Source organism: Penicillium daleae (genome assembly GCF_028827525.1).
Source record: "Penicillium daleae strain IBT 16125 chromosome Unknown utg000005l_segment0_segment0, whole genome shotgun sequence".
Taxonomy (NCBI): Eukaryota; Fungi; Ascomycota; class Eurotiomycetes; order Eurotiales; family Aspergillaceae; genus Penicillium; species Penicillium daleae.
Window position 1 is genome coordinate 3439768 of NW_026623153.1, and position 26042 is coordinate 3465809.

Below are 26042 nucleotides of genomic sequence, written 5' to 3' on the forward strand. Positions count from 1 at the left end.
TGATGCTCATATTTCATGATCCGGAATACGTTCTCCTAACAGGACTAAATGGCTTCGAAGACTATATATACGTCACACATCTGACCTGGAATCTTGGAATACAGTGGCAGTCCGTAGGAAAGGCCGCACCTTCCTCTCTTCGGAAAGGACTTTCTGCAGGTCTTTCTAAATATATTTTGAATCGTCTTTCCCACTTACTAAGGCATCATCTCTTGGGTTATCGTCAGCTCGTGGTGGCTAAGATGATTTTAAAGGGTTGTCGGGGTTTCAAACTTCTAGAACCCCACTATACTCCTCACAACCGACCGATCTACAGGGATTGTGAAATCGATAGCAGTCCTGCACCATTCCCTCGCATATTCAAGCGCTAGATCTGCCGTCTATTTGACCCAAGGAAGGCCCAGCTTGTGCATCTCGACGGCCAATTGGAACAAATAGTCCAGACTCTCGCACTGAGTCTTCGCCTTGGCAACGTTGTCACCCCAGACATAGCTATAAGAATCACAGTCAGCGGATTCAAATCATCATAAAAACCGACGGTCCAATTGCGGGATCACTCTTACATTCCGTGCCTCCGGACCAGCACCGCATAGGTGTCCGGGTACTTCTTCATGGCCGCCTCCAGACCGCTGGTCAGGTCCTCCTCGAAGGCAGTGTTCTCAATAATCGGGATGCTGAGAGTGTCGTAGTATCCCAACATGCCCTTCCCCTTGCCACGGGGAATCCCCTTGATCTGCTCGATGGTGCTGATCTCAAAGCAGGCATCGGGACCCTTCTCACGCTCCACCAACAGGGTCACCAGGACAGCCCATTGGGAGTGGGTGTGGATACAGCAGCCAGCACCGTTCTCGAAGGCTGTGAGGAATAAGGGGGTGCAGGCAGAGGGGTTCAGCTTAAGGGGGCGGCGAATATAGTTGCGCTCTTCGGCAGGGTACTTCTTGGTGGGCCATTGAAGGACGAAGATGTTCTCAGACTTCATGAGCTCCTTCTGGACGCCAGAAGGAGCAATGAAGATGTGATCGCCATGGCGAATGGAGGTCTGCTTCTTGTCAGCGGGTGTGGTACTTTGCGCTGCCCCGCCCCCGCGCGAAGGAAAGACTTACACCTCCGCCGGTGCCAGTGACCCATCCCCAGTTGTAGAATTTGCGGCACAGCTCCGGAATGAGGTTCGCGGGGTGCTCGGGGTCATCCGACCGTACGAGATGGTCGTTGTTGGTGGTGGTGGCCGCGACGGCCTTGTCTTCAGTGGAGGACATGGTGGGCTGAGGGAGAGAGTTTGGTCAGCGCTTGACGTAGAGGGGAGGACAAGGTAAAATCATTGGGTCTGTCCAGATCTGGCGACCAATTTCCACTTACTATGAGACACCAACAGCGTTAGCTAAGTGGTTGTCGGGGATATGGAGCAGCACTGGTGTAACGGGCGTAATCCAATTTAATCCAATAAATCATCCCGGGCGGGGTGGAATCTGCAGCTCCGCGCCGTTCGGAGCCCACCTCATCAAAGCACCAACTACAGAGCCGACTGGATGGAATTGAGGGAAAACATTGTGGCCTCTTTTTGGTGGGTAGAATGATTACTCTGTTTAGAGTCTACACCCACTAGGCAATTGATCCGGGATTTGCATTAAATCGGCTAATTGATTTCCATTATTCTCGTAGTATAGTTTTCTTCATCCAGTAATAAGTAAGCCCTCGCATCGAAGGAGATCGAAGGGGTGGCGGACTGGCGGTACCTCACTGTCACGCTAGTCCCGATTGGGGAGCTGCCATGAAGAGGCCACCTGGACCTTCGCCAGTCCGCGTTGCTGTATATAACCTCCACTTCTGTCCTCTGTCCTCTTCCCGAAGCCTGTCTTTGTCTCCCCCACACTCCTCCTTGGTCCTCCCCCCAGGTGCTGTGCGCTTCCCTTCTTTTCGACCTTTGTCCTTCCATCATGCGCTTCAATACCGCCGTCACGGCTCTGGCTACCTCGGCCACTCTCATGGGCTACGCTCATGCCGAGGAAGCTGAAGCTGTGCCTGATGCCGCCACTGCCATTGAGAAGCCCACCTTCACTGTACGTTGGAGACCCACTGTGCAATTGAATCTCCTCTCATCCTTCTAACTCCCATTGTCTAGCCTACTACTCTCAAGGCTCCCTTCCTGGAGCAGTTCACGGACGACTGGCAGTCCCGGTGGAAGCTCTCGCACGCGAAGAAGGACGACCCCAAGTCCGATGAGGACTGGGCCTTCGTTGGCGAGTGGGCTGTTGAGGAGCCCTCCGTCTTCAAGGGAATGGAGGGTGACAAGGGTCTCGTCGTGAAGAACGCGGCTGCGCACCACGCCATCTCGGCCAAGTTCCCCAAGAAGATTGACAACAAGGGCAAGACCCTGGTAGTCCAGTATGAGGTCAAGCCTCAGAACTCCCTGGTGTGCGGTGGTGCCTACCTCAAGCTCCTCCAGGAGAACAAGAAGCTCCACCAGGAGGAGTTCTCCAACGCCACTCCCTACGTGATCATGTTCGGTCCCGACAAGTGCGGTGCCACCAACAAGGTATGTGCCGAACTCCCAACGCTGTGAATATACAGAACTCCAAGTACTGACCCACCCCTTCCCATTCTAGGTCCACTTCATCTTCCGTCACAAGAACCCCAAGACCGGCGAGTACGAGGAGAAGCACCTCAAGTCTCCCCCCGTCGCCCGTACCTCCAAGGTCACTTCCCTCTACACTCTGGTCATCAAGCCTGACCAGACCTTTGAGATCCTCATCAATGGCGAGTCTGTCAAGTCTGGCAGCCTCCTGGAGGACTTCACTCCCTCCGTCAACCCTGAGAAGGAGATTGACGACCCCAAGGACAAGAAGCCCACCGACTGGGTTGACGAGGTCCAGATTCCCGACCCCGAGGCCACCAAGCCTGATGACTGGGATGAGGAGGCTCCCTTCGAGATCACCGACGAGGAGGCTGAGAAGCCTGCCGACTGGCTGGATGACGAGCCTACTAGCGTTCCTGACCCCGAGGCCGCGAAGCCCGAAGACTGGGATGATGAGGAGGATGGTGACTGGCTCGCTCCCACCGTTCCCAACCCCAAGTGCGCCGAGGTCTCTGGCTGCGGCGAGTGGACTCGCCCCATGATCAAGAACCCTGAGTACAAGGGCAAGTGGTCCGCTCCCTTGATTGACAACCCTGCCTACAAGGGTCCCTGGGCCCCTCGCAAGATTGCCAACCCCGCCTACTTTGAGGACAAGACTCCCTCCAACCTGGAGCCCATGGGCGCCGTAAGTTTCCCCCTGTCTATCTGTTCGTTGTGATAGCACCCCCGAATACTAATTGATTTCCATAGATTGGTTTCGAGATCTGGACCATGCAGAACGACATCCTGTTCGACAACATCTATATCGGTCACTCCGTCGAGGAGGCTGAGAAGCTCCGCCAGGAAACCTTCGATGTCAAGTTCCCCATTGAGGAGGCTGAGGAGGAGGCCAGCAAGCCCAAGCCCGAGACTCCTCCCGCCGCTGGTACCACCGTCACCTTCCAGGAGGACCCCGTCACTTTCGTTCGCCAGAAGGTTGATTACTTTGTTGGCCTGGCCAAGGAGGACCCTATCAACGCTGTCAAGACCGTTCCCGAGGTTGCTGGCGGTCTGGTTGCTCTTCTGCTCACCTCCATCCTGATCATCGTCGGCGCCATTGGCTCCAGCACTCCGGCTCCTGCCCAGAAGAAGGGCAAGGCTCCCGCCGCTGGCTCCAAGGAGAAGGCTGGCGAGGCCACCAGTTCCTCTGCCGACACTGGCAAGGGCGGTGCTACCAAGCGCGCCACCCGCTCCTCTGCGGAGTAAATGGCGAAAAGACCAAAAGGAAGCATTACCCCATAAACTCAAACAATCGAGCCCGCATTGTCGTTTTATCTTCTTTTTTTTCCCTCCGCGTGTTGTTTTTCCTTATTCCCCCCAATTATCCAAGTGTGTGCTATTGGCATATGTAGTACTAGTACCTTTAGGTAGTGTGAGATCCACTCCAAAATCCAGAACTCGGTATACAATTCTTTGCTTCTCTTTTCCTTGCGACGGTGACCTTATTATCAATCCTCGACCAGCAGTGGGACGGCGGGTCCAACAGCTGACTACTCCACTATGTGCGTCCATTGACCTAGATTGGTTATAGTTTGAGATCTATAGTCACCACGTTTCCTAAACTGTTTCTATGGGGCCAGTGGATTGCATTTTGGAACCATTGAGGGGTTCTATTCCGCGGAAGGCCCTGCCTGAAGGAGCTCCAAAGGAGACTGGACTTGGACGATTTGGTGCGACGGGCGGGCAGCCTCGGCGATACAGGCTTATCACTCGAGACGGTGATTGGTCCCAATCGCCGAGGTCAGCTTATCAGCTCCCCCGGGCAGCCTCCGTTTGTACGGGGAAGTAGCCGATGCAAAAGGCGGTAGGCCAGACCGGCGGTTGACCTCGGGCCTGGGGTAACCAGCGATGGATCCGCCTTTCCGTTGGATAAGCCCGCCCTTCCTTTTATATACTTCCTCTCGCCACGTAACACTGCATCCTTGGCCTGCGTCTTTCTTCACCTCCTTTTCTTTACAAAACCCCCCTTCCCTCCTCTTTTCCTTGCCTCTTCCTTTCATCATGGCCGCCCGTCGGTCTTTGGCCCGAACCATCCCCGCTCTCCGCTCCGCTCCCCGCACGCCTCTCATCGCCAGTCCTGCCTTCAGTGCCCGGTCCCTGACTACCGCCACAACACCAATTGCCCGTCTGTCTGCTCAACAATCCGTCTCTACTCCTGGAGCCATGTCTGCTGCGCGCCGATTGCACGCCACTGCAAAGCAGCTTACCCCCGCAACCACCTCGGCTGCTAGCACCGCTACCGAGTACCCGACGGACCACCAGCCCATTCCCAACCCCATCGACACCGCCAACTTCATTGACAACGAGTTTGTCCCTTCCAAGGCTTCCACTTGGATTGACCTCCATGATCCGGCCACTAACAACCTCGTGACCCGTGTGCCCCAGAGTACCGATGAAGAGCTCAAGGCCGCCGTCCAGTCGGCCGAGAAGGCCTTCCCCGCGTGGCGGGCAACCAGCATCATGGCAAAGCAGCAGATTCTCTTCAAGTTCACCAACCTGATCCGTGAGAACTGGGACCGTCTGGCTGCTTCCATTACTCTGGAGCAGGGCAAGACCTTTGCCGATGCCAAGGGCGATGTTCTCCGCGGTCTGCAGGTTGCTGAGACCGCCTGTGGTATCACTACTCAGATGACCGGTGAGGTGCTCGAGGTGGCCAAGGATATGGAGACCCGTAGCTATCGTGAGCCTCTGGGTGTTGTGGCTGCTATCTGCCCCTTCAGTAAGTACTCTGAGCCTTGTTATCTTTCCTATCAGACCCACTGACCGGTGATAAGACTTCCCCGCTATGATTCCCCTTTGGTGCATTCCTATCGCCACCGTTACTGGTAACTGCTTGGTCATGAAGCCCTCCGAGCGTGATCCCGGTGCTGCTATGATCCTGGCCGAGCTGGCCCGGGAGGCCGGTTTCCCTCCCGGTGTTATCAACATCGTTCACGGTGCTGCCCGCACTGTCGACTTTATCCTTGACGAGCCCGCCATCAAGGCTATCAGCTTCGTTGGTAGCAACCGTGCTGGCGAGTACATCTTTACCCGCGGCTCTGCCAACGGCAAGCGTGTCCAGGCCAACCTGGGTGCTAAGAACCACGCTGCCGTCCTGCCCGACTGCAACAAGAACCACACTCTTAACGCTATTGTTGGTGCTGCCTTTGGTGCTGCCGGTCAGCGCTGCATGGCTCTGAGCACTACTGTCATGGTTGGCGAGACTAAGGAGTGGCTCCCCGAGATTGCCGAGCGTGCTAAGGCTCTCAAGGTGGACGGTGGCTTCGAGGAGGGTGCCGATCTCGGCCCCGTCATCAGCCCCGAGAGCAAGAAGCGTATTGAGGATCTTATTGCCAGTGCTGAGGCTGAGGGTGCCACAATCCTCCTTGACGGCCGCAACTACAAGCCTGCGAAGTACCCCAACGGCAACTTTGTAAGAACACCCCCACCTTGGCCCTTGCCTATTGATCGCAAGCCTTGACACTAACACTTCCCTGAAATAGATCGGCCCCACTATTATCACCAACGTTACCCCCGACATGAAGTGCTACAAGGAGGAGATCTTTGGACCCGTCCTCGTCTGTCTGAACGTCGAAACCCTCGACGACGCCATCGACCTGATCAACGCCAACGAGTATGGCAACGGCGCCGCCATCTTCACCCGCTCCGGCTCCACCGCCTCGCGCTTCCAGAAGGACATCGAGGCCGGCCAGCTGGGTATCAACGTGCCCATTCCCGTGCCACTGCCCATGTTCTCCTTCACCGGTAACAAGAAGAGTATCGCCGGCGGCGGTGCCAACACTTTCTACGGCAAGCCTGGTCTGCAGTTCTATACCCAGCAGAAGACTGTGACTAGCTTGTGGAAGGCCGAGGATGCGGTCAGCACTAAGGCTAGTGTTGTGATGCCTACCCACTCGTAAGGGAATGTTGATACATTATAAATTGTTCTGTTTGGACTTGTTTTCCTCTCTTACTATTCATGATCATGTATCCTTAACGCATTTTTTGGGCTCTTCAAAATATTGGCCTACGGGCTTTGGCCTTGCCAGCAATGAATGTTACTTCGCCTCATAATGGGTTTCCATTACCTTCCACCTATTTTGTTCATCTTTAGCTCAGTAGAAACTTATCGAAGACGGAATCTCTCAAAATAAACCTGATTAGATTGAAGATCTATGAGTGGGAAATTGGATCACAAGTGAGCGCGGCATCTTCGTGGTCTGACACTATGTAGTGGGTCAAGTTTTACCATATAGTTTTGAAGGCTCGAGTAATCAAACACTAAATACTTGATTAATGATACGAACTATACTTACTCCCTACTGTGATGAATTGTACTTGAATACCATCTTGCATAACAATTGGGTTGTCTACTTCATACGAGAGTGTATAACAACAAATGGGTCTCACAGACCCTATGCAAAAATCATATCATCTCAATTCATTGCCAAAACCATTCACGCCGCTTTTGGGCCCTCAAAGTTGTACACCAGACGAGCCCGCTCGACCTGAGTACCCTTGGTCACAGCAACGCGGCGGGTGTGGCGGCGCTGGCCGTCAATAACCTCGAAGCCCCAGATCTAAAAACCAAAAAAGTGGGGATTAGCACCCGCGATATCACATGTAAACTCATCACATGAAAACGGAATGACGGAAGAGTCGGAAATCAGGGGAAAAACCAAGGGACCTGTAATTGCAATCCCATCCCCCCGAGGAAAGGAATCAACGTACCTGCTCAGCAGTCCAGCCATTCTGCTCATTCACCACAAAGCTCTGCATCCAGAGACCCTCACCCTCGCCAAACTCGGCACCCTCATCGTCAACGACAAATCCCTCCGCAGCAGAGCCATCGAGGAGGACCTCACCGCGCAGGAACCGCTGCACCTTGGCATCCTGCTCCGCCTCACCGACCTTGGTCTGGAAGTCGACGGCGGGGCGGACCTTGCCGTCATCAGCCTTGGAGCCGCGGAAGAAGCGCGACTTGCCGCGCAGAGTGCCGAAGATGTTGTCGACGTGTTCGCGCTCTTGCCAGTCGAGCTGGCGCGCCTCCTTGCTACCCGTAATGCCGCCGGTGATGACCTGGTCGATGTCGATGTGGTAGACTTGCGGGTTGGCGGAGTCGGGGTACTCGTTCACGTGCAGGGTGACGGTGGCATAGGGGAGGGCCTTGCGGAGGAACCAGCTCATGCCTTGCTGTGGTGGGTGTTAGCAGTGTTCATGTATGAAGCTGAGCTTGTGGAGCCCTAGGCACTGGGATTGGAAAGGGCAGGGGCAAGGAAGGAGTTCATACCAGAGCCAGGATGGGGTCAGCAGGGTCGGACAGGCTTGAGTCCTGTTACACAGAGTCATTGTCAGTTCAAGGGGGTTCACTTTCACTTCCAGGTATTGTTTCCGCATTAACATACCATAACCCATGATCCATTGAGGTTCTTGATCGTGGTATCGGCGGGGGCAGCCATTTTGGTGTAGGAGAGCTAAGAATGCGGGGAGGTGGGGGATAAGACGGTGTAGATGTTATCGAGTTGATCGCAACAAACGCGACTGTGCAGACTGAAAGTTGGAATTGGAAAGAGCACACTTGGAATCAGGAGAGACCACGAGGGAGAATGTCAGAGACTACGTAGACACTAGTCGCTCGAGTTCCCCTATTATATACCCTGCCCTGGTTCAAGGTTGCCTTCATCGCATGTGTTTCTCCCGAGGCTGACACGTGCGCGCTGATTCAGCGGCGCCAAATTGGGAAAGGGCGATGATGTCGTTGGTGGGGCCTGGTTTTTGGTGCCTCGATGCCTGACTGCCTGAGGTTGCCAAGACCGACCCTCGGAGTGGGTATAGTTCCCCAAAAGGTGGAATTCATTGTTGACGGCCACTCACTCCCCCCCCACACACAATCGCCATGGCATTCAACAAGAAGTACGCCGGTCTACCTGACCTGGTGAGTCTCCAGTACGATATTCTATGCGAGTACTACTGACCCTGTCTTTCAGGATCCAGCCCCGGACATTTACGAAACCCCTGACCTGACCGACGAAGCCTCCACCGTCCCCGTGAGTCCCCCCATTCCCTGCTACGAGAATCGCATGGGTCCAAACTAACAATTGTATCTAATAATCCAGACTGCAACTCTTCGCACAGACTCCGACCATGATGATGCCGGTTTCAACTCCGACATTGACCGCGAGGGCGTCAATGCCGACCAGGCGCGTCTGCATTTCATGGGTGCGGCGGTCGACGCGCGCGACGCCAATTTCTCCGACAGCATTTCTTCAAAGCGCCAAGCATATCGTAGCAAAGATAAAAGCAACCGGAGGCGGCGGAGACGTGAGGATGGAACTGAGGAGGTCGGTGATTTGAGTGACAGCGAAGACGAGTCGCTCGAGCGAAAGCTGGCACGTCTGCGGCGCGAAGTTGAGGACTTGAAAGTGGAAATGGAGAACCGGTCTAGCTCTGGGGCAAATGACGGGTTAGAGACTGGCGTGAATCAGGCTACATCTGCAGCTGACAGGTCGGGAGAGAATACACTGGGTGACGGTGTCGTGGAGCTGAGTCGAGCATTGGACAATTTGCATGCCTCCTCTCGTGGCGGCCAGGCTGCTTCATATTCGGCCGCGACGTTGCTCGCAAAGAAGCTTGACACTGGGTCCCAGAGTGCTCCGACACCCAGTGCAGACGCCCAAAAGCAACCTAACCCAACCAGCGAGTCCGCAACAGCGGCCGTTACACCCGTACCATCCCAGACCGCCGCTGCCCCTCCATCTGCGGGACTGCTCTCTCATGCAGCTGCGTTTGAAGGACGCCTGGCTCTCCTCGAAGCGTCGATGGGAATTTCGAGCTCTTCGAACCCATTCGTCGGCGATGGCCTCAGTGAGCCGGCTTTGCAACCCGTGCTCCCTGCACTGGAACAAATGACCTCCCGCCTCTCGGCACTCACCGGTCTACTCGTTGGCGCAAACCCCACCTCTGGCGGTCCAGGCGCAGTCCCTGGATTGACCACTACACAATTGGAATCTTTGTCCACGCGAGTCCGCAAGTTAACCACCGATGCTGAGGCACTTGCCTCTGCTCGCAAGCGTGCAGCTGACGCAGCCAAGGCTGCCCAGACCGCGCGAATTGCTTCAGGCTCCGATGGAGACGCTGTGACTGCAGCAGAAGGCTCTGGTGCTGTGGACGACGAACAAATCGCCAAGATTCAAGCGCTCTACGCCACCCTCCCAACCATTCAGTCCCTGCATCCTTTACTACCGAGTGTGCTGGAACGTCTTCGCTCCCTACGTGCTTGTCATGCCGGTGCCGCTCACGCTGCCGAATCTCTCAACGAGCTTGAGAAACGGCATGCAGAGATGGCCACTGAGATTGGGCAATGGCGCGAGGGTCTCACGGCCGTTGAAGAGAAGATGAAACAAGGCGAGGCATCTCTGCGCTCAAACGTCGAGACTGTTGAACCCTGGGTGCGAGATCTGGAGTCTCGTATGGCCCGTCTGGAAGGCCCTCCTGGTGGTCTGTAGATGATTGAAGTCTGGTTTTACTTTGGTCTGCTCCTGGTAAGGATGCAGATCTATCATGATGCATAATACCCTGTTGCATTTGTTTTGTTCAGCTCTAAGCGCCTGGTGCCTTGGGTGGGGTCAAGATAGCCTTCTGTTGATAATTCTTGTCAAAATTCGTGGCTGCATAGTCTATTCACCACTGAATGAGTGTACAATGGATTTCTTGGACATAATATCAAGGAGGTTCGCCTCCATTTCTAGAGTTTTGTCGTTGATGCAGGAGCATGTAGGTACTAGCTAGCCTACCCCTCGCCAATAGGTCCTACTTCTCAGGTCCCCCTTGAAGCACACAAGTACCTCCACATCTCAGAAGGATGTTGGGATACTGCATAATCTCAAGCTAGAACGATATACCAACCTTGACTGTTTCCAAGCCAAGACTGCGCAGGAGAAACACAGCATAGTTTTGTATGAGATGGGAGTTCGATGAGCTCTTTTCCACAGAACTTCGGGACTGGTGGCCCTGGTCTCGGGGATTCGATCTAATTTTTCGGCCCTGGCAGTTGAAATCACCGAGAATAAGGTGATTCTTTGCGATGCGGGCTGTCAACGAATTGTTTCCAGGTACTTCGGTTATATTCGCATTACACATATGACTGGGAATGGAATGATAGACAGCCAGGTAATCAGTTTCCGCAGAACAAGAACACCTTTGATACGCGGTGGTATATTAGTAGCCGGAAAGCCGTGACTAGTTGTCTCGTATGCGCTTAAGGACCTTGACTCTCGGGCTCATCTTCAGTTCCACCCACCACCCACGCAGGACAAGCTTCCTAGCGGAATCTCTAACCCCGGCGTACGCATTATATAGAGATTCGCCCGCCACCTTTGACAGTATCCGTCGCTCGACGAGACCAGTTGCAGGAGTACCTGGCCTCAAGATAGAAATACCAGAAAAGCCATCAATGACTGTAGCTGTCTCCCAGTTTGACAAGGGCAGTGCATGGTGCAACTGGGTTTCATCGGCATCCTTGGCTTCTGCATCTGTAGAAGCTTCAACGACGACGTAGTCGAACTTGTCCCAGAATTCCCTGGTGGACTTCATGTCCTCATCTTCCGTCTTGTCGTACCGCCAGCCCTGCTCTGAGGGTTGCTGAAGGAAGCGTGTGACTCCTGTTTGGCAGGCAAGGTTTCCAAGGTAGACCGAAGCTCCGCCACTTGTCAATGATTGCTGGAAATGATGCTTGTGAAGTGCGTTTAACGCGCTGGCACCAGGGTAATTGGCCGCCGACGCGGGCAGAAGCACGAGGTTGGACAAAAGGAAGGATGCAGCGGTGGATAGTATTAGCAGGTGAGATGCGATACGTGCAAAGACCGATTTGTCTCGGCGGTTCCACAGATATCCCGCTCCCAGAGCAGCCGTAGCAGTGAGAACTGGAACGACGTAGATGATGAAGCGCCACTCCTTGTGAGGCTGGACGCTGTACAGTGCCACAAAGCACATCGACGGCGCAAGTAGCGGAAGGATCGGCCGACGGAGAGCAGGATGGCCTAGCGCAACAGGAATGGCGATTAGGTAGACTAGCGGGTTCAACAGGAGTCTAGGCAGCGCATTCACAAAGTAGAAGTAAAATGGCTCCGTACCCCATGCTGAAGATTGCCCCTCGATAACGTTGAACAGGAATGCGTTCAATTCCGGCCACACAGGTTCCTTCCAGAACATCCTGTCAATGCAGACCGTGAGAATGAACCCATTTGAAAGTCCCACAGCGCCAGCCACAATAATATCCGAGAGGATGCGCATCCCGCGAGTGGCAAGGAGAAACAGTGCTGTAAAGGCGACTAAAATTGCCAATTCGGCACGGAAAATTACGCCTGCCATCGTAAGAAGGCACAAGGCCAACTTCATCCTCAGGGAGCCATCACGAACTCCTGGTTTAGACGACCAGTCCGGCAAGAGATATCGCATGGCGATGGTAGTCAGCCCAAAGGCAAACATATTCGATAGTGGTCTCGAGGCATAGTAGATCAGGTGGAATTGACTCCCCTGGAACAGGAGGTACCACACAGCTACAGTCTGGCCAAAGCTATTCCGCAAGCCTTGGGCGAAAATACCCAAAGCAGCGGCATTATACAAGCCGAGGATAGCGCGAGCTAGACATGTCAGGTATCAGTTAGATTCATCAGACATGATAATTCAAGTATAGCAGCAGAAATAGCTTCTTACCCAGAATTTGCCGGTTGACTCCCGCCCATACAGCGGTTACTGGCTGCGACAAGCCGGCGAGAATAGTCGCTCCGACCGCAGTCCTAGGAACGGCACCGGGAAACTCGAAATGGTCATAATTACTGCGGTCAATGTCGTCGCCGAACGGGAATCCGTGTGTGAGGATGTCATGTGTAGCTTGGACATGGAACGACTCCTCGACCTTGGTATACGGTGCGACAAAGAGGTGCAGCAGGATTAAACCCGCCAGCAGGAACACGAGTCCAATCCATGCTGTAACATGTTAGCTATCAATCACTTTAACATCTAGAAAGTCTGGTACTAACTGACCATGTCTCATGGTGGCGGCATTGGCGAGGTCGAGTGTGAGGGTTGTTCAATGTTGGGTGGATGTTCAATGTTTAATCCGGAGATCTGGCGCTTCCGCCGCACCTCAAGCTCACCTTATCAACTCCGTCACTCCCTCTCCGACACTAACCCACCGCATCCCCAACGCGCAACAAGATGCTGCTCTTCGGCCTTGGGAAGCTAGTCTACGGTGAGTCAGATTATCAATCTAGCTATGCCTGGTGTTCTCAAACTAACATCCCTCCCCAGTTATTGTCCTCATCATCAACGCCATCGCCGTCCTCTCCGAGGACCGCTTCCTCGCTCGCAGTGCGTTCCTCCCTCCCTTAACACCGCGCCGACCACACACACCATCGTGAACACTATACTTGAGCTATATAGCTAACAAATCTCGAACTGAACAGTTGGATGGGGCCGCACACAAGCTGAGCCCGGCTTCGGCGCAACCTACGACAGCACCAGCGTGAAGGCGAAATCGGTCAACTTGATCGCCAGTGTACGGACAGTGATGCGGAGTATGTGGCCATTCCAATCATTTTCTAGTTTACAATCCGAGTCCTGAAATCCACCCTCGACGCGGGACCGTGTGCATTGCTACTCCCACGCTCGAGGGAAAAACAGGCAGCCAGCAAAAATGGTCAGGGCCACATCCCAGCTAACGCGCATTGTTCACCACAGTACCACTCATCGTCATCAATATGATTATTATCGCCTATGAGCTCATCCTCGGTTGATATCCTGTTCCACCTAGCTTCTATGCAGTACCGTCATACACGAAAGACAGGAGCAGAACCCCACGCATGATCCTACCTCTCCCCATTCCCCAGTATCGCGGCACCTACCCTGTTTCGTTCCAGCGGAGTCGGGCTACATAGCCTGGCACTCTTTTTTTCTTCTCTGCCACAAAATCAACGCAGCACGATGTATACGAGTGAACAAGATTCTTAAAGGGAAAATTGGAGGAATAAATGGTGGGCTGTGGTGTTTCTAGTGGAATTAACAGATCGATATTCCCAAGGATGGCTCTGTTCCTCGTTTCTTTTTTCTATGCGAACTGAACTGCGAAGGCTCCTTGGTTTGGTTGTCTTTTTGATTCGCCTTTTCAGCCATCGACTTGTATATACCCATGAATCAATCAACACAAAAACAAAAAGAACTACTTATTCAAAAACATAGAACACCTGCATTTCAACTGAATGATACAATAGAGTCTCAGTGACTAAAGCAAGGTGGAGATCATATCATCAAAAAATTCATAAGCTATTTGACCACATTTGCAGGAAAATGGCGACTGAGGAAAAGCACAGCATAAGTAGATACAAGCATGCAAATAAGACTAAAAGGACTCGCTCGCTGATCGGAAAGGAAAAGACAAGAACACAAGAGGGGGAAAGGAGAAAACGCCAGTCAAGAATCAACAAAGACCAAATCCAATGCTGACCAGCATTTGCAATCCCAAAAGTCATGGCATAAATGGAAAACGCCTCCCTTTTCACGCCAGCATGGGGAGAGACGGACCCCGCCGGCACAGGTATTATGCCGCCGTACATGTTACAGAGACTAGCAACGCAGCAGCAGCAGCAGCAAGAGAGGAAGGACAAGCCATAAACGGAGAGTAAGGTAGTCTAGAAAGACATATCTGTAGGAAAGGCCTAGGAGAGGCCAGACGCGGAAGACAGCTCTGAGAGACGTGTCGAGCATGCCGTCCAACAAGAGAATGAGATGGAAGGACAAGAAATGGCACAATGACATAAATAGTGTTGATACATCCACGGAAAGCTATGTGCAAGAAGCAAATCGCGCTTATATGTGCATGATGATGATGGGGTTGATTGTGTTAGAAAGGGTGAGGGGGTATCTCCGTGAAACGCAACTGCAGATGCAAGAAAAACGAAATGCTCCCTGAAAATACCATGACCGGGCTTTCATGCTGTCTTCTTGAAGCTGAGAGACCTCCATCGGTGAGTGTGGCCAGTCTTTTCGTTCTTGAATTCCTTGGTGTCCTTGGGTGCCGGTGGAGGCACAGGAACTCGCGAGGCCAACTTGGGATTGGAAAGAGGAGACGTATCCTTTGGCGATACCCCGAACTGTTCAAGATCTGCTGCTTCCTGGACCGGGGCCTCGGGAACCAGTGTGGGCACCAGATCCGAAGTTGACACTCGGGGCTCTTTGTCCTTGCCGAGGCGATGGCTCAGGCTGCGACTGCTGCGGCGAAGGAAACTGAAGCTGGAGGATTTTCTAGGTGACCCATTCTCGGGGCCGAGATCAGCATCCGCCTTGCTGGCCTCGATCGCCCTTCGGAGTTCCTCGGCTTCACGTCTGGCCTCCATTTGGTGCTGCAGCTCGAGCTCTCTGCGGCGAGCCTTTTCGTTCTTCTCCCGGTCTTTCTCCGCTGCGCGACGCTCCTTCTCCTCACGAGCCTTCTCCTTCTTTGACTGCACGTCACTCTTCTTCGCGCTCAGAACCGGGGGCTGCTCATCAGGGATTGATGGCAATGGAGGTTGAGGCTGTGCGGGTTGAACGGGCTGTTGTTGCGAGGACGAATCGGACTCGGGCTGTTCGTAATGAGGCTCCAGCTGAGGGGCGGTGGTCATTTTGCTGATGGGAGTAAACCGATGCTGTTCCTCCGAAGGAACGAAACTGGCGCTGTGCACTTGGACCAAATTGTTTGGCGATGTCGAGTATCCGTTAGTCTTCCCAAGGTCGCTGGCCTCGGCTGCGGCCGCGCTATTTGCCGCGTCCTCCTGAGCTTGCTCTCGCATCACAGCCTCGAGCGTGGTCTCCTGGTAGAACAAAACGTACGCACAGGCCAAACCGGGTCGATCACCGAAGAAGTTCCGGACGTAGTTTTTGTCGACTGGTTCTACCAGCTCGTCATCAAACAGTAACCAGCCACGATCCTCAGTTTTAATAATCGCAACGTAATGGCCATGATAAGGCCCACCTCCGATATGAACGACAACGGCGTACAACTCGTAAAGCCGATCCGGGTCCTCGGCGTCGTCAGTCGTGTTGAACAGGCGGAGATGGTATGGGTAGACGACCCGGTGGAAGAGCTTCTGTAGTCGTTGCAAGTCCTCCGTGTACTTGAAGCGCTTGAGGTGTAAGGCCAACACTCTGGGGAGGCGCTTGATCTTCATACGCTTCTCAGCCTCTTGGAGGCCACCGCAGTTGTCACAGTGGAATTTGTTCCGCTCGCAAAGCATCTCCTCCGCCGAGAATTTTCGAAGACAAGCGGTTACGGATGAATGCTGCTCCAGGTCGACCGAAAGATCCAGGAACACCTCATCGCGCTGGGAGACCTTTTCGCAAGTCAAGCACTTGGTCTCCGAAGTCAAAATTCCTTCAAACAGTTCATGCACCCATCTGGTGGTGTTTGGAGACTTTGAGCCTGTGCTGTTAGTCATCATTCCCAATGATTCTGCGCTATCAGAGGGGGCGAAGGAAGGGTCTTTTCCGTGAATGATTGTTTCGTAGCTTCCGCTTCGACATTTGACACCACCTCATTCAGCAGGAGATTCAAAAACTCATGGGCATCCTGATGCATGGCCGTGCGAAACATCTCATGCTCCCGCCGCAACACATCCAAGAATTGATGTGGCCGGATCACTCCAATCCGGGACTGGCTACCCACCAGAGACTCGAAGATATCCTTCAGGGACGTGAAAAGAGATTCCGACATGCCGTAACTGGCAGCATTGTTCTTCGTCTCCATCAATGGAAGCGTCTGGAGTGCAACCTTCTTCTTGTATTCGGGCGAGTCCTTATCTTCGGGCTTCTGTGGTTGGTTGGGAGGCACACCCGCCTGGCGCGCTGATGGCGACGGGGCAGCAGCCTTCTGCTTGGCTGCCTGTGCCTCGGCCTCTAAATGCGCATTAGGGTTCTGATATCGGAGGTTCTGAGCGAGGGCGGCCTCGAGGCTCTCAACGGGCGTGCGCTGCGGGTAGTTGATCACAGCCTCGCGGAAGGGAACAGAGTAGTAAAGGCATTGCAGAATCGAATTGCAATAGCAGGTGTTTCCATACTGTAGGCGCATGTATCACTGGGTCAGTCTCAACAGTGTCGATCCATCGGCCTCTCGCGCAAAAGAGACCCGAGTTGGGGGAGGGGGAAGGGCTCACGTTTTCCATGCCAAAAAACTTGTCGCTACCATCGCCACGAATCGGCCCCATATCCTTCAGTCGCTTCTCTAGCGGGGACACCTGTGGTGTTTGGGGATCTTTCTTGGGCGGCGGCGCGGGCGAAGGGTTGGTTGGAGCCTGTACGAGGGGAAGCGTCAGTACCGGGTTCCAAACGAAATGGTCTCACGAGCAGCAACCGGTGACCGGGGGTACTCTCGGCTGCTGCACGACCGCCAGGAATGGACGATGCTGGTTGAAATTGAATCGCTTACCCCAATGCTCCGGCGAGGGGAGAAGAGCCCCTTCATGATCGATGTGTGTTCTCCTCGGTCGCGCTCAGCTGCATGGAGAGGCGAGAACGAAGTTTATCGGTCGCAACCAAGGAGGCACATGGGCGAAGAAAAGAGATGAGAGTCAAAAAGGAGATGAAACCAGTGAGGGCGGAAAGAGATGAGGACGAGGGAAGGGTCGTGGAGGGTTCAGGTTGGGGTAAATCGGGGAACGAGATCAGGAACGTTGAGTCGCGGAGAGAGCGGTCCGGGGAAAGCCACGGCGGAAGCGTCCAGAAGCCGACACTGAACGGGAACCCACGAAGGAGGGGGAAAGGTGAACGAACAATGAGGGGGTGGAAAGAGGGTCAAGGCAGGATGAGAAGAGTCGGTAGAGAAGAGTCGGTAGGTTGGTGGCGCCGTTCCTGAAGAGGAGAAGAGTAGGAAAAGAGGGATGAGGACCAGACAGTGACAGGACGAAGATGACGGCGGAGCGGAGTTAAAATGGACGGAACCAGAGAAAGAGTGGTCGAGTCCAAAGGCCAGGCTGTCGGGACACGCACCGACCGAGTTAGTGACAGGAGTTACTAGAATCAGTAGTAGCCTCGATTGATAATCACTGGGGGGTCAAGCTTGGAGGAAGACCGAGTACAGTAGTAGTCATGATAGGATGGAAACCATGTTATGTATAGGATACAGATACCGCCGTTATTGTCATTCCTGGAGGCCTAAGTACTGTAGTATACTTGGTATTCGAGTCTAGGCATCCTTGTTCTGTATCCTCTTCTGAATATAATAAGAATAAGAACCCCAATACCTCAGATAGTCAACTAGTTCACTTACGCTAGTTGATTAACTCGTTGACCAACCGCTTATCTTGATGACTGATGGCCATCGTATTTCGCGCAGTCCACGTCCAGAAACGCCCCGATTTGGGCGGTCACTCGACTAACTTTGCCCTCTCCAGCGGTGGACCGCAGGCGTCCACCTCCAAGGATCCGTCTCCGGCTAAACTGCTTTCTGGCCTAGTTCTGTCAGCCGAGCCAGACCATCCCCATTCGGTCTTGCTACCAGAAATCCCCCAAGTCTAACTGTCTGAAGTGCCGCGACACGCTTGAGCCACGTGGAGTCCCTAAGGCAGGTACTGAGCCAATCGCCGATTTTTCTGGTTCTCTGCCTGCAACGACTCGAGCAGAATTTCGATCTTTCGCGCCTCCGTCGGATATACCGGAGGACAGAGTGGGTTGCCCAGTGGAGGAGATAACAAGGCCCGTTATGTCATGGGCCTCGTTTTTCCTTGTCTGCCTTTCTTCGGTCGGCCAGATGCATTTTTCGTTTCCCCAGCGGAGCCCCCCTCCCCCACGGCCATGGAAACCTCCTCCTTTTTTCGCGCTGGTCCACAAACTCTGGCAACCCCCTCTTGATTGATGATCGCTGATTGGCTTGACTCTCGCTGTTTGGCTCACGGGCCATGTGTCCGCCCCTCGCATGGCGTGCCGGAACGGCCAATGATCGTCGCTGCCATGGGGAAAGTGGCGGGGGTCCTCTTCTGACTAGACTGCGCTGGGCTACAGCAGACAGCAGAGTACACAGTACGGAGGACGGAGTATCTGAGTACTACTACTTATGGACTCTGACCAGGGCGCAACGCGGGGGCGAAAACCCAACATCTACATCATCAGATCGCCCCCAATGCAAGGAGGCTAGAGTCACAAAGGCCATCCATCCTATGATCCTCCGATACGGAGTGCACACCTACACGAGAGTCCTCTCCAATCCCTGCCGCCGCGCGGCCCGGGCACAATTGACGCTCCAATGCTAGGTCTCCTCCCACACTCCGATGGGCGGCAACGTTCCGAGCAAAGCACAGCTATCCCTTCCCCCAGGAAAGTATACAGGTGCCCACTTGCAGCAACGCTGCGAGTCAATAATAGGCTTCCTTGGTGGGGGTCCAGTGCGCTAGATACATCATCGACACTGGCCACCCAATGTATGTACGTGCATGCTTCTGGAAGTAGTTTACGATGGGAGAGACCCTCTCATAACCTTCTATTATTGGGGTCCAAACACGCCACAGGCTGTGTCTATGCTCCCGCAGTCTGGGGACCTCATCGATCACAGTATGATTGGAAATGGTCAGTAGGGAGCTTAGAGCTAATACAGCTACAGCATGAACAAGGCGGCGGGCCAAGGCTGGAGGCTGGTCCATACTATCACTCGATACCACGGCTGAAAGCCAAGCCGCGTCTTTCTTGCCCGAGATGCATGTACAGTACAACATAGGGGGGGGCCAATCCGCCAGCTGCCCAGAGCATATCGAATGATTTAACCGTAATCGTTAGTATGTAGTACTATTATTGTCCATTCGGTGTGAAGAAACATCACCTGTTACATCCGCATTGGACATGTGAGATTGGACCTATGCAAGAACAAGACAAACAACCAAGACTGTCCCTGTGCGCCAATTTGGTTTTCTTCTTGGCAAACCCGAAAAAGTTAACCGAATCAGTAATCGCCCTTGGCGCCCGTGAGATGAACGCTTGAAAGCTGAAGGCAGTCAGCTTGGATGCTTGCCAATGATCCTCAATTGGATATGAAGCACGGCAGCTTTCCCTCTCATCCAAATTATCAGATGGACTATCGTATAGGCTGACTTCAGCTCAGCTACTGATCAGCCTGATTAGTTGCAAAATCCCTTTTTACCAATTGCTTTGGTCGTGGTTTAAAGGCCATTTCATGGCTGTGCCATCTGATTCGCGGGACGGGTAGTCTTTAATCTATTCTTGTGCCCAACACGGAGTAGAACATTACCGTAAGCTATGGCGGCTGATTGGACCTGGACTTCGTAGTTTGGCTCAGCGGGGTACATATTCGACATGCACCTGCTGGGGAAGGCTTAGTTAGCCTTAATGAAGCTTACACATCCCTCGCTCGTGGAGTTGCCACAAACTTAGTACACTACAGTACTTACTACTACAGTAATTGCCTAACCCTTGAACTGACTCTTAATCCAAGTTGGAGGATCCAATGTTTCTCTTTTGTGCGGCTGACCTACTCCTTACACCGACTATGTTCATACATAGGCGAGGTATCAAGCAAGATGCATTACTCCCAGAGACTGGCTGACAAGGCGAGTCTTCGGGGTGGAAGAGATCCCCCACATTCTGTTCAAGGAAGGAAACATAGACCGTAATGCCAAAGCACAAGTCGGCTTTCTTCATTGAGTTAGCTCTAGAAGGATACCAACCAATCTGCATCCGTTGCGGATGGGTCTTACGAATCCTCTCCAAATTAGTGGATAGATTGGACATTGCTGCAAAGTGCTGAGGTATGTGTCTACACCTAGAATGATTGATCAGAAATTGTTCTATGGCAGCAAAGTGAAATCAAGAGTCTTTTTGAGAAGTAGGCTGGGAGCATAAGGTGAAATAGCACATCGTCAATGTCGCCTCAGGAGGTCGGGTCAATTTCAGCTAGCCTTCCTCCGCACATGGATGGATCATGTGGAATTTTTTGGCTTAGATAAATTATTCCCCTTCTATCAATGGCTGATTGATTAGCTTAGATATAAACTCATTCATTGAATGCGTGAATTCATTAAAAGCATGAAGGGATTTTTATTGTTCGAAGTTTTGAGTTGACCACCCCGGTCTATAGAAAGGTCTTATTGTGTACGGGAGTCGGTCGGAAAGAGGGTCAAAGTCTGCCAATATTATCCTATAAGTCTGCTAGGACTGATATCAGGAGATTCTATATCAGATCAAAACCAAAGCTCACGTTGTAAAGGTTCAAAACAGCACAGACAATGCTTTATACTTCGTGAGTGACCCGGAAAAACTCGCGGAAAAACTCCCCCGAAGCAGGAAGAAGGCCCGGCCGACCAAATCTGGCAACCCAAATTTAATCGCCCAAAGCTCGAGACGCTTTTATGACGTGCTTTCCTGCTTCACTACGCTCTGCACGACGAGCAATTGGCGACTCTTTCAGTGCGGCCTCTCTCATTCGCGTGACTCATTTGCCAGCGCAACGGCAGCGCGCCGCCGCCTCGAATCAAATTTGTCTCCGAGCCCCCACCATCCCCCACCACTCATCCCTCCCCCGCCGCACTCATTCTTTTTCCTCAATCCCTCGTCTCGCCGCGCAGATCGACACAATGGGCAAGGATAAGGGTCCCACGTTTAACCTCAAGACCCCCAAGGGCACCAAGGACTGGTGCGGGTCCGACGCCATCCTCCGGGACCGTATTTTCACCACCATCGCCGACGTTTTCAAGCGCCACGGCGGCACTGCCCTCGATACCCCCGTCTTCGAACTCCGCGAGATTCTGGCCGGCAAATATGGTGAGGACTCGAAGCTCATCTACGACCTGCAGGACCAGGGTGGTGAGATCTGCTCGCTGCGTTATGATCTGACGGTCCCCTTTGCGCGTTGGCTGGCCATGAACCCGGATGTCCGCAGCATCAAGCGCTATCACATTGCCAAAGTGTACCGCCGAGACCAGCCTGCCGTTAGTAAGGGCCGCATGCGCGAGTTCTACCAGTGTGACTTCGACATCGCCGGTACTTTCGACGCTATGATTCCCGATGCCGAGGTCATGCGTATTGTGAGCGAGGTGTTTGAGGAGCTGGGCTGGAACGGCCGGTACACGATCAAGATCAACCACCGTAAGATTCTGGACGGTGTGTTCCAGGTCTGCGGTGTCCCGGAGGACAAGATCCGGCCTATCTCTAGTGCCGTTGATAAGTTGGATAAGATGTCTTGGGCGGAAGTGCGCAAGGAGATGGTTGAACAGAAGGGCCTTGATGGTGCCGCGGCTGATCTTATTGAGACATATGTTATGAACAAGGGTGGCCGTGAGTTGTTGGAGAAGTTGCTCCAGGATGAGAGGCTCACTTCCAACGCCTCTGCCAAGGCTGGTCTGGACGACATGGCCCTGATGATGGACTACCTGGAGGCATTCAACGTCCTGGATAAGATCTCCTTCGATATGTCTCTGGCCCGTGGATTGGATTATTACACTGGTGTTATCTACGAGGTTATCACCGAGGGATCTGCCCCCGCTGTGCAGTCTGATGCCCCCGAGGCCGAACAGCTGAAGAAGGCCAGCAAGAAGGGCAAGTCCAAGAACCCCGAGGACGAGGACCGGTCCGATGACCCTACCCTTGGTGTTGGCAGTGTTGCCGCCGGTGGACGCTATGATAATCTTGTGGGCATGTTCCTGCCCAAGGCCCAGATTCCCTGCGTGGGTATCTCGTTCGGTGTCGACCGTATCTTCTCTATCACCAAGGCTCGCCTCGAACGTGAGCACAAAGCCAAGACCCTGCGTAATAGCGAGGTCGACGTTTTGGTTATGGCCTTTGGTGGCAAGGGCTTCACTGGTATGCTCAAGGAGCGTATGGACATCTGCCAGAAGCTGTGGAGTGCCGGTATCAAGGTAAGACACAACATTCACTCTTTATTTCATAATACGTGCTAACGCCTATCTCTAGGCTGAGTTCTCCTACAAGGCCAAGCCCAAGCCCCAGCAGCAATTCAAGGCTGCCGAGGACGGCGGCATTCCATTTGGTATTATCATCGGCGAGGACGAGCTGGCCGCCGGTAAGGTCAAGATCAAGGAGATGGGTCTGGACAAGGACCACCCCGAGAAGGAGGGTGTCGAAGTCGAACTGGCCTCGCTCATCCCCGAGCTGCAGGCCCGCCTTGCTAAGAAACACGGTGGCTCTGTCATTAGCTTGGCGCAGCAGCTGCAGGGGGTGCAGGTTTGATTCCCTGCATTTTTCCATTACACAAAAAGTGAATGATCGGGCGTTTTGATTTTCTTCTTTTCCTTTGTTATCTCTTTGTTACCCCATCCGGCAGCTTAGCATCTTCTCCTCCCCCATTTCCTTTTTAAAATATAGATTCTACCTACCTCTTTCTTTGCATGTGCCCGGGTCATCGGGTACTTCTGTTTCTGACTTTGGAAAGACTTGGGGTTTTGCATGGCCTTAACATACCTTGGGCATAACCGATACCCAATGCCTTGTATGCTCATTTTTGCGAGCAGTGGCTGTTATATACACTCTGATGGTGCCTCGATACCATAGTAGGGGACAACCTGAAGCACCCGAATATCAAGTACTGAATCCTGAAACTACACCCAAATTCAAGAAGTGACAAAGCGAAGGCTGAACAATATTCCAACATTGTAAGAAAGGCAACTAGATATACAGGTAGAAATACAAAAAGACTGGCATCGTCCAACACGCCTAATACCCCTCAGCATTCTTCATCAAGAACGACTTCACAAACGGCAGCTTATCAATCACATCCAACCCCAGGCTCCGCGCCCAGGTGACAGGACCCTGACCCGGGATATTGTACATCTTATGCAACAGATCGCAAGCACCCCCGATCTTAGCATTAGGCAGATACCGCTCCGACGAGTACCGCTCCAGCGTCAGCAGATCACCGATATCCATACCGTGCGAGACCGCATACTCGATCGTCCGCGAGAGCGCAGCAACGTCTGCAAGACCCAAGTTCAGACCCTGACCGGCCAGCGGGTGAATGACGTGTGCTGCGTCACCGACAAGAGCAACCCGTGGAGAAATGTACTGTGCTGCGTGGCGGAAGCGCAGTGGGAATGATGCGACGGTGCCCGTTTGCACGCCCGTCGCGGTAGGTGGGGTGTGTGCAGGGAGCGGGGTGTGCTGGAGACGCCAGGAGAGCTCGTCCTCGTGGGAGGTAGCTTCTGAAGATGGTTGCGCCGGTTGCGCCATGCCCATCATGTACTTGAGGTCTGTCATGGACAGGCGGAAGGCTGCGTTGACCATGGCTAGGAAGGCGGGTGCGGGGAGGGATTTGAGGTATGCGGCGTTTTGGGGAGTTGTAGACCAGACAAGGGTGGCGTGGTTACTTGGTAGAGGGAGGAGGGCAATTGGACCACCGAGTGCAGGGAGGAAGCGCTGGTAAGCTGTGCGCATGTAGTCTGGGAATGGAGGAGTGTCGGGGTCCGCGAGGGAAAGAGTAGCCACGATGCCGTGTCGGTTATAGTCCCAGCCGTGGGTAGGAATGTCTGCGAACGAGCGCACAGGGCTGTTGATCCCGTCCGCACCCACCAAAAGCCTTGCCGCAATCCGGGAGGAGGATTGAGTCTCTGTACTGGCTCCTGTTGGCTTGATAGACAAGACAGGCCAAGCTGAGAGGTCTGGGCCCTCAGTCCGAAGATCCGTTCCGTTCTCGATACCAGCAACGGTGGTATTCGAGAAGAGCGTCAGATTCTCGTCCCCAGATGCCGCAATTCTCCGTAGAAGACCGCGCACCAGATTTGAATTCTCCGTCATCGTCGCCACGGTGCGCGGATCCTCGAAATCCGGCGTATCCATGGACCAGTCAAATGATATTCGGGATCCGCTCTCGCCATCCCACACCTGCATCTCCTGATAGTCCTGCACACGCTGCGTATCCAAGTGCTCCCATGCACCAATTTTCTGCAGGAACGCCTTAGACGAGGGTGTCAAGCTGCTGACTCGGTTGGAGAACTGTGTCGAGTCCATGTTCCAGGACCGCGCCTTGTTGAGATCCTGGCTTTCAATGAGGGCGACCTTGAGCTTTGAAGTAACGGGGGAAGCTCCTGCAATGGTCCAGCATTAGCATATTGCCCACCTCTCTTGTCTTTGGCGGTATTATTACTCACGCAGAGCAGCCAGAAGTCCTAGACCCGCCGGGCCACCTCCGACACAGACCACATCGTAGATGTCGGGCTTTTGGTCAGACTTGGTACCGAACCGTCGCCGGCCAGCGCTAATGCCATGTCGGCATGATGGACAGACATATGACCGCAATGCGGCTCGCGGAATTGGACGCATTGTGTTTGAGGAATTGGATTTGCGCGGGGAATCGAATGATCAGGAAACGCTCCGCGCCGAGATGCCCATTGCAAACAAGACAAACAGCCCTACTTCCACTTTGGATAAACCTGGAACTCAGTTAATGGCACTACACAAACGTTTATTGTACTACATACTAATGCTAATTAGGAATCCTTTTATCCACCACATAATCCTGGAACTTGCATGGACAACCAAGCCTGGAGTTCAAGCAGACTTCGTGGAACGATTTTGAGAAACGGGTCAGAAACGAGCACAGCCCAATATTCAATCGTTCCAGCCGGCCAGTCCAGTGTAAGAAGAGTAAAAAAGAAGAGCTTCCCCAATTAAGGTATTTCTCGAAGGAGTTCATTTACGCCCTCTTAAGGAAAAACAGTAGTCGTCTACCCTGGATTTGCATGTCCAGTGAATGCTCTGAAAGCTCTATGTTCGATGAACATCAAGTTATATCAAGATGTCAAACATAACAACGGTTGCTTCTGAACGGTCCCTATTGATATTCGAGCCATATCCAACTAGTCATATCTAAGACCTCCCCAAAATAGAAATGGGCAAGTCTCTACCTCCGCGAATTGAACCCTCTACCTTCTGATTCCCTATATACATTATGGCGATGCTCCATCGCCATCTCACGATGCCGAAGTACATCATCTAGAGTCAGCCACGACAGCACACCCGATACACAGGACTATTTTATAGCCGCGCAATATCTTCGAAAGCCCTTAAATAATTAAAATAAAATATAAGCTTAATTTAAGAAGTACTAAATGTAGGAGAATCCAAAAAAAATTCAAAAAAGATCTTTATCCGCGAGGAGGTGCTGCCACCACCTCGCATGCCCACCCGCCCACTCTCCCCGCCTAGGGATGTGCCCGACCATCCCGTGGAGTTATACTCGACACTGGAGGCTGTACCTATTCCCATCACATGTTTGCCCTTTCCAGGGCACACCCAAAGGTCAATAGACCACTAGGCCATATGAGGGGGGAGAGTGACTGGAATACCAATACTGGGGGTATAACCCATGTTCACTCTACATTCCGTTGATGCTGATCGTCTCTAGAAGTCGTACTGGCGATGGTTCTGTAAACGCTTCTTCCTTGTCTCACAGGATGACAATTTAGCAAAG

General features: G+C 53.2%; 10 protein-coding genes across 10 annotated transcripts; 5 read left to right on the top strand and 5 right to left on the bottom strand.

The window, feature by feature from the left end:
• Nucleotides 1-380: 380 nt before the first annotated feature.
• mde1 (methylthioribulose 1-phosphate dehydratase MDE1) lies at nucleotides 381-1256 on the bottom strand (the record flags this gene model as incomplete). Its single annotated transcript, XM_056908801.1, has 3 exons — nucleotides 381-492; nucleotides 564-1039; nucleotides 1104-1256. 3 exons carry the CDS (start codon nucleotides 1254-1256, stop codon nucleotides 381-383), a joined length of 741 nt encoding a protein of 246 aa, XP_056767419.1.
• A 678-nt stretch (nucleotides 1257-1934) lies between these two features.
• clxA (calnexin) lies at nucleotides 1935-3817 on the top strand (the record flags this gene model as incomplete). The annotated part of the gene is made up of 4 exons (XM_056908802.1): nucleotides 1935-2057; nucleotides 2120-2533; nucleotides 2604-3257; nucleotides 3323-3817. The coding sequence occupies 4 exons, from the start codon at nucleotides 1935-1937 to the stop codon at nucleotides 3815-3817; spliced, it is 1686 nt and encodes a 561-aa protein (XP_056767420.1).
• Nucleotides 3818-4612: 795 nt separating this feature from the next.
• On the top strand, nucleotides 4613-6510 carry N7458_005421 (CoA-acylating methylmalonate-semialdehyde dehydrogenase; the record flags this gene model as incomplete). The annotated part of the gene is made up of 3 exons (XM_056908803.1): nucleotides 4613-5330; nucleotides 5386-6023; nucleotides 6094-6510. The coding sequence occupies 3 exons, from the start codon at nucleotides 4613-4615 to the stop codon at nucleotides 6508-6510; spliced, it is 1773 nt and encodes a 590-aa protein (XP_056767421.1).
• Nucleotides 6511-7047: 537 nt separating this feature from the next.
• On the bottom strand, nucleotides 7048-8049 carry N7458_005422 (uncharacterized protein; the record flags this gene model as incomplete). Its single annotated transcript, XM_056908804.1, has 4 exons — nucleotides 7048-7170; nucleotides 7322-7783; nucleotides 7881-7922; nucleotides 7996-8049. 4 exons carry the CDS (start codon nucleotides 8047-8049, stop codon nucleotides 7048-7050), a joined length of 681 nt encoding a protein of 226 aa, XP_056767422.1.
• A 437-nt stretch (nucleotides 8050-8486) lies between these two features.
• N7458_005423 (dynactin subunit 2) lies at nucleotides 8487-10095 on the top strand (the record flags this gene model as incomplete). Its single annotated transcript, XM_056908805.1, has 3 exons — nucleotides 8487-8525; nucleotides 8578-8637; nucleotides 8707-10095. The coding sequence occupies 3 exons, from the start codon at nucleotides 8487-8489 to the stop codon at nucleotides 10093-10095; spliced, it is 1488 nt and encodes a 495-aa protein (XP_056767423.1).
• A 733-nt stretch (nucleotides 10096-10828) lies between these two features.
• Nucleotides 10829-12644, bottom strand: N7458_005424 (dolichyl-P-Man:Man(7)GlcNAc(2)-PP-dolichol alpha-1,6-mannosyltransferase; the record flags this gene model as incomplete). Its single annotated transcript, XM_056908806.1, has 3 exons — nucleotides 10829-12231; nucleotides 12305-12577; nucleotides 12635-12644. 3 exons carry the CDS (start codon nucleotides 12642-12644, stop codon nucleotides 10829-10831), a joined length of 1686 nt encoding a protein of 561 aa, XP_056767424.1.
• A 164-nt stretch (nucleotides 12645-12808) lies between these two features.
• On the top strand, nucleotides 12809-13386 carry N7458_005425 (YOS1 family protein; the record flags this gene model as incomplete). Its single annotated transcript, XM_056908807.1, has 4 exons — nucleotides 12809-12842; nucleotides 12902-12961; nucleotides 13057-13167; nucleotides 13331-13386. The coding sequence occupies 4 exons, from the start codon at nucleotides 12809-12811 to the stop codon at nucleotides 13384-13386; spliced, it is 261 nt and encodes an 86-aa protein (XP_056767425.1).
• Nucleotides 13387-14577: 1191 nt separating this feature from the next.
• creB (uncharacterized protein) lies at nucleotides 14578-17081 on the bottom strand (the record flags this gene model as incomplete). Its single annotated transcript, XM_056908808.1, has 4 exons — nucleotides 14578-16048; nucleotides 16150-16676; nucleotides 16774-16911; nucleotides 17046-17081. 4 exons carry the CDS (start codon nucleotides 17079-17081, stop codon nucleotides 14578-14580), a joined length of 2172 nt encoding a protein of 723 aa, XP_056767426.1.
• Nucleotides 17082-20970: 3889 nt separating this feature from the next.
• On the top strand, nucleotides 20971-22807 carry N7458_005427 (histidine--tRNA ligase; the record flags this gene model as incomplete). Its single annotated transcript, XM_056908809.1, has 2 exons — nucleotides 20971-22476; nucleotides 22532-22807. The coding sequence occupies 2 exons, from the start codon at nucleotides 20971-20973 to the stop codon at nucleotides 22805-22807; spliced, it is 1782 nt and encodes a 593-aa protein (XP_056767427.1).
• Nucleotides 22808-23290: 483 nt separating this feature from the next.
• N7458_005428 (putative ubiquinone biosynthesis monooxgenase (Coq6)) lies at nucleotides 23291-24892 on the bottom strand (the record flags this gene model as incomplete). Its single annotated transcript, XM_056908810.1, has 2 exons — nucleotides 23291-24657; nucleotides 24721-24892. The coding sequence occupies 2 exons, from the start codon at nucleotides 24890-24892 to the stop codon at nucleotides 23291-23293; spliced, it is 1539 nt and encodes a 512-aa protein (XP_056767428.1).
• Between the last annotated feature and the right edge of the window lie 1150 nt (nucleotides 24893-26042).